We start from the raw sequence: 6317 nt of genomic DNA on the forward strand, positions 1-6317 counted from the left end.
AATATATCATCAGTTTTTGAGAAAGTAGTATGTTTAATTTCATCTGAAGATTCAGAATCACTTGATGAACTATAAGGATCTCTTTTTTCTATTTGTTTCATAATATTTTTAGAATTTTTATCATTTAAAGATTTTATGGAAGAATGATGTTGCTCATCTTTGAAATTATTACATTCATTTTTACTGAAAATAAAAATGAATGAATTATAAAAGTACATTTTAATCATGTAATATTTAAATAAGTAAAAATTACTTGTTGATCACAATATCTCCTGTAATATGAGGTAGTTTTTTTGTATGATCAAAAGATAAAAATTTCACATGAATCTTGTCATCTTTTTTAATTTTAGATCCTGACCAATTATTGAATGGTTGATTATCAGGTCGCATAATTGAAACATTGAACAAATTATGCACCAAACAACTGATATGACTATCACTAGTTTGATTGACTACAGCTAAAAATAATAATGTGAACATAAATGTAATTACATTTTGAATAAATATTAGAAAACAGTAAGCACACATAATATTTAATATGTAAAATAGTTTATACTAGCGGTTTGCAAACATTTTTGGTTCATGCATCCCTAAAACAAAAAAATTGAATCGCCCTTTCCATAAATAAATAAAATAACATTTTTTTTATTATTTTAATAAAAGTAAATTACTGTCAATCTAAAAATAAATATAGGATAGTGTAATATACAATATAAATATTTGCCTTAAGACTCCCTAAGGAGGCGCGCCTTATAATTTGAGAACTACTGATTTATACACAGAAAAAAAAATTAATAAATGCTAAGTCTGGAGTATTATTATATTTGTAATGTATGATCTTCATCATCAAGAGATTTTAATTTGAAACCGGTCATACATTACAAAAAAAATATTATAACAATCCAGACTAAGAATTTATTTATTTATTTCTTTATTAATTTAAAAGTATTAACAATTTACTAATTTATTTGAATTCATATATATATATATATATATATAACTAAAAAAACCAATTTATAAAACACTATTTTTACTATTTTATAATAACATTATTTAAACCAAACTCACACTAAATTGTAATCAATCAAGCATATATAAAATACTTTACTTACACATTTTTTTTTTTTTTTTTTTAATAAAAATAAGTCTCATTAGTATTTTATTAATCAATAGAACATATAAAGTTATGAGTTCACAACAATGTAAATCATATAATCAGTACTACATATGGTAGGACTAGGAATAAGTTTTATATAATATATATATACATATAAATTTATAATATTTTCATATTAAGGAGTACTCAATATAATAAAACTTACATATTATATTTTCAATCAAAACATTAAAAATATAAACATATTAGTTTTTATTTGTTAGTAATACTTATAGACCATAGTTATACTTTTATTTGTATTAACATATATTAATGCTGTATTGATTTTAAGTGTTAAATGAGTCTAATAGTTAGTAGCCATACGATAAATAATAATAATTTAACTTGAGATAAGAACATAGGTGTGTTTAGATTTTGGTGGTTGAGGGAGCATAACAAATTTTTAAATCATGACACTTATTTTTAGACATGAGAAATAGTTATTTTTTATGTTAAAAGACTTGCAATGATATGAATATTTTTTAAATAAAACTAAACAGAATAAACATTGGCATGCCACAGTAATAATAATGTATTTAATACTAAAATAAAAACACATACATAATACTAATGTGCTTTAGAGGTAACTGTACACTGTAGACAGAAATACAGCTAGAGTTAGATCGGTCTAGCTAGACTGCACTAAGAAGTGTGTTCACACTATAGGGAAATGTGCTCTAAATAGAGCAATCTATGAGAGTGCATAGATTAAATCTACCTAGATAAGTCTATGGCCCATGTACATTAGTCAGACTTGATAGACTAGATACCTAGTTGTTATTGATATAGCATTTGGGCAAGTTGGTAACAAAATTTCTTCGTACAAAAAATGTTGGACTGCAAACGTGTTGCAACTGCAATTATAGTGTGTAGTTTGATTAAAAAAAAAAAACTCCCAAGAGAATTTCACTGTCTTATCTGCACCTGCTCCACTCTTTTTATTTTTTATTCTTCGGAATTCACTATTCATTTGGCACCAAAGATGGTGTAACTTTCTTCTAACTTCCGCAGAAGTTATTTCTAATTTTTGTATAATTGTTTCCATACATTTTGCCTTTACCTGCCTGTCTCTGTATTCCTGCAGTGTACAATACCACAGTGCAGGAGACAATTCAAGAAGCAAAATTAGTTGATAGGTTTTTTGCTTGTCCCACACAACTGCAGCCATTGTACAAATAATTCCAAACAAAATATGTATACAAAACAAAACGATATCGAAAACACTGTTGATAATTAATTCAAATATGTTCTCGTGCTCTATTTCATCTATTCAACTGAACATATAAATCTAGACTGCTATAGCTATAGTGTAAAATCTCCTTGTACATAGTAGATTTTTGTTTATTCTATTTAGTCTACCTAGACCCTAGAGAAGCAACCTCTAGAGCGCTCTAGATCTTGTGTATACTTTTAGACTGAATGTAGAGCTCTAGCTAGAGTAACTCTACAAGAAAAAATCTACAGTGTACAAGCACCTTAGGAGCGGTCTGTTGTGAGACCAGTACCTACCCGTAAACACACCTATGGATAAGAAAAAAAAAAGAATATTATAACTAATACTAATAATAACCTTCGATAGTAGATCCAATGGGAGGTCTGAATATAAATACATCAACATTGACACCAACACTAATACAATGTCGTATATCAGCTGGAATTAGTTCATTAGAACTTATTTTACCAAATCCCATAATCAATCCATTTAAACTGGAAACATTAAAATAGAATATTTTGAAATTAACCAGGGTTACTGAATTGTGTCATAATTAAACTTTAACTAAATGCAACATTAACTTACTCAGAACAGAATGTAAATTTCAGCTTCTGAAGTTCATCCTTGATTGATTTTGAAAATGTTTTTGGATTACTAGGTGCAGCATAGAACCCCAATTTCAACCTGAACTTGTGATTTTTGTGTAGATATACAAACTTGGGTAAATTATTAGGATCCATAATTTGTTTTCACATTAACACTATTTCAAAATCGAGAACAACATTAAAAAAAAAACCAACTAAATACCAAGTACGCATGTGCTATCCACAGGCCGCATTATTAAATAACAAAACGAACAACCTTATTGTTTATCAATCTTATATTCAACAATCACAAGCCACCGATCACCGCAAACAAAAAATTAATATACTTAACAACATATTAATAGACTTTTAACACATGTGATTAAATTTGAAACGTGAAAGTGAAATAAAATATAGTACATTTCGATATACCACGGAGCTGATGCGAAGAAAATATAAATATGCGCTATTGGCGGGTGATATATTGTCTTATCAATAATTATTATGAAGAGTTGGAGATACCATACTAGAATTACTTTATTACCCTCTATGGTTGAATTACAGCTGATTTATACTATCTAACATAGGTTAACATATATCTGAATCACAAAATAGATGAAGGTAATTTATGAAATAGATTATTTCATCTATTCTGTGTCTGAGTCACGGCTTTAGATAATAGACGTAATAATATTATCTTTAGCCGTGATCTGAATATTATATATTTTTATCGGTTGTTGCCTAGACGCATGCATAATAAGTACCTACTATCTTAATTCATCCCCGAAGCTAACACCACGAATTAAGATATTTTAGTGATACTGTTTTGTGATTTGAGTTATTTTAAATATCTAAAATTGTGCGCAACACTTTATCCATTTTAGGGTTAAGAAAATTAAACGATCACTATCATCGTTTAATAGCAGAACGCATGTATTGCTGGAATACGGATATAGAACAATACATACATTTCAATTAGATGCTTTTTGTAGCATTAGATTGTTTATTAACTCAGAAAATTCAAGACTTATTACTTAATTATAATTTAATGAAGTTGCCATTGGCAGAACAATAGGTTCTGGATTTGATGCTTAAATATTGAATTTAAAATTAGAGAACAAACTCAAATTTGGCATATGATCAAAGTGAACAATATACAGCGTTTTATTATTTTTAGTGTTGATTGTTAACGATGACTAACTACAACTGCAGATCTACGGTTTACGGTATATTTAACCTTATAATATATTACCTAGGTTTATTAATAGAAAACCATAAATTCATAGTAATCATTTAATAATTTAATGATACTAATTTATATATTTCTACATACATCACTTATTTTATATTTTAATTATTTTATTATCAGGTGTCTATTAAATTATTGTAGTAAGTAGACTAAAGTGTAGTACTAAGTACTAAGTGTACTACTTGTAGTCAGTGTAGACTAATTCTTTAATATTTCTAATCTACGTTTCACAAATGGTTTATCTAAATCAAATAATTAATATGGATAGTTTTAGAGAGTAATTCCTAAACAATTGTCTAATTATAAAGCTATTTATCATAATGATGCTTAATACGTTTATATTTTAATATTTATAATACTTTAAACGAATCGTTTAAGTTCCCAATACCAGTGGTGCCAAATTCGAACTTTTTTTTGTGAAGCGAAATCTACAATTTTTATCCCACTAAAAACCCGTCCATCAACTTTTTCAGTCAATGATTATGTATACAACACTTAATTTAACTTGGTTAACCCTTAAACGATTTATTGGTTGATCATGTTAAATAAAGTAAATAAATTATAAATATTTTTATTATTATAATTAATTAAAAAAGTTAAGTAAAAGAATTAAATGAATTACTATAGGTTTAAGTTTAAAGGTTTTTTTTTTAGTATACCTACTGAGTAGGTCCTACTCGCTTACACCCATTCACTTATTTAAGAAGTAAAGCGATTATTGCGATTATTGCTTCACACGTTATTCGAATTCGACATCATTGCTCTAAACATATAAAATTACCCAAATCTAATAACATTTCTATGATGTACCTACGTGTTGTTTATAAGTATAACTTTGATTTGAGATGTGAAATGAAAAAGAAAATATAATAAATAAAGGAAAAATAAAACATTTTCATATATTTGTATAACAAAAACGCATCACTATTTATAAAAATTGATCTTTTATATAAAATAAATATTACTATAACAGTGGATGCATTATAATAATTTGTTTTAAATGTATTAAAAAAATTTAAAATTTGTATGGTAGGTACCTAGTTACTTTTACTGAAAAATACTGTTATTGATATGTATCATTACAAGCCCGGATAGCTCAGTCGGTAGAGCATTAGGCTTTTAACCTAAGGGTCCAGGGTTCAAGTCCCTGTCCGGGCGTACATTTTTTTTCCAATTTTCCAAATAAATATTTTAAAGATATTTTAACATCAAATTTTTTTTACTAGAAAGTCGAAAAAAAGTTTTAAAGATGTATTTAGAAAATTAAGTTTTGACGAAATCGGGTATTTTGATTGTTATTTTATAAATGTTCAAGAGATTTTTATTGCAATTTTCAATATTGAAAATTGAAATTTATATAAACACTTGATATTTTTTATTTTTCCCAAATTGTTATAGGTTAGGTTTATAAATTTAAATATTTCGTTGATAATACGGAGGAATGTTAAAAGGTTAGCTAATTAATTACTAGTTACTAGTTACTAGTTAATTCTAGGTAGGTAGATGCTTTTTAATTTTTTTTTTTTTGCTAACGTTAGAACATTAAAAGTTAAAATTTGAAATTTGGTTCTAGTACATCAATCAAGTACTACATCAAGTATTACAAGTATTAAATCAATATTTTGGAATATAAGTTAATTCACTTGGCTTCTTTCATTCTGAATTGTTTTTCGAGAGCAATGATAAATTAGCTTAGAGTTTAAAAGAATATCATATTAATATTATTCAACCATCAATGTAATTAACCCGACCTAAGATTTTCGTATTATTATTAATGAGTCACCTTATGAGTATGGAATTCGAATCCATATGTAAAATGTGTTTCTATGTACTCTCTATGAAATGTATATTTTTAGAATGTCCCATTTACCAACTTGATCGAGGTAAATTAAATATAAATACCACATTATCCAAGTAAATAATTGGATTCGGACAAGAAAGAAAAATTCAACAGCAAACATTTAGACCACACTTTACAAAATCCTTATTATGAAATGGCTATTGAAGAAACTTAAACTATTCTAGGCTAATTTAACTTCGTATTTAAAGTCAAGCCAATAAATAAATAAAAAAAAATACAATATAATGGTTGTTCGTCAGTTCGTGTATCAACTA

The 6317-nt window shown here is 26.6% G+C and overlaps 1 protein-coding gene and 1 non-coding gene across 2 annotated transcripts; one reads left to right on the forward strand and one right to left on the reverse strand.

Moving 5' to 3' along the window:
• Positions 1–3: 3 nt before the first annotated feature.
• Positions 4–3464, reverse strand: LOC112681709 (DNA-directed RNA polymerase I subunit RPA43-like; the record flags this gene model as incomplete). The annotated part of the gene is made up of 5 exons (XM_025551994.1): positions 3231–3464; positions 2955–3129; positions 2727–2863; positions 254–458; positions 4–183 (listed from the first exon to the last, which is right to left on the reverse strand). Coding segments are annotated over exons 2-5 (677 nt in total), but the record flags the coding sequence as incomplete, so codon positions are not given.
• A 1823-nt stretch (positions 3465–5287) lies between these two features.
• Trnak-uuu lies at positions 5288–5360 on the forward strand. The gene has a single exon. It is a non-coding gene; the product is annotated as a tRNA-Lys (tRNA).
• Positions 5361–6317: the final 957 nt, after the last annotated feature.

Source organism: Sipha flava, unplaced genomic scaffold (genome assembly GCF_003268045.1).
Source record: "Sipha flava isolate LNK unplaced genomic scaffold, YSA_version1 19573_pilon_pilon, whole genome shotgun sequence".
In the NCBI taxonomy this organism is placed as follows: domain Eukaryota; kingdom Metazoa; phylum Arthropoda; class Insecta; order Hemiptera; family Aphididae; genus Sipha; species Sipha flava.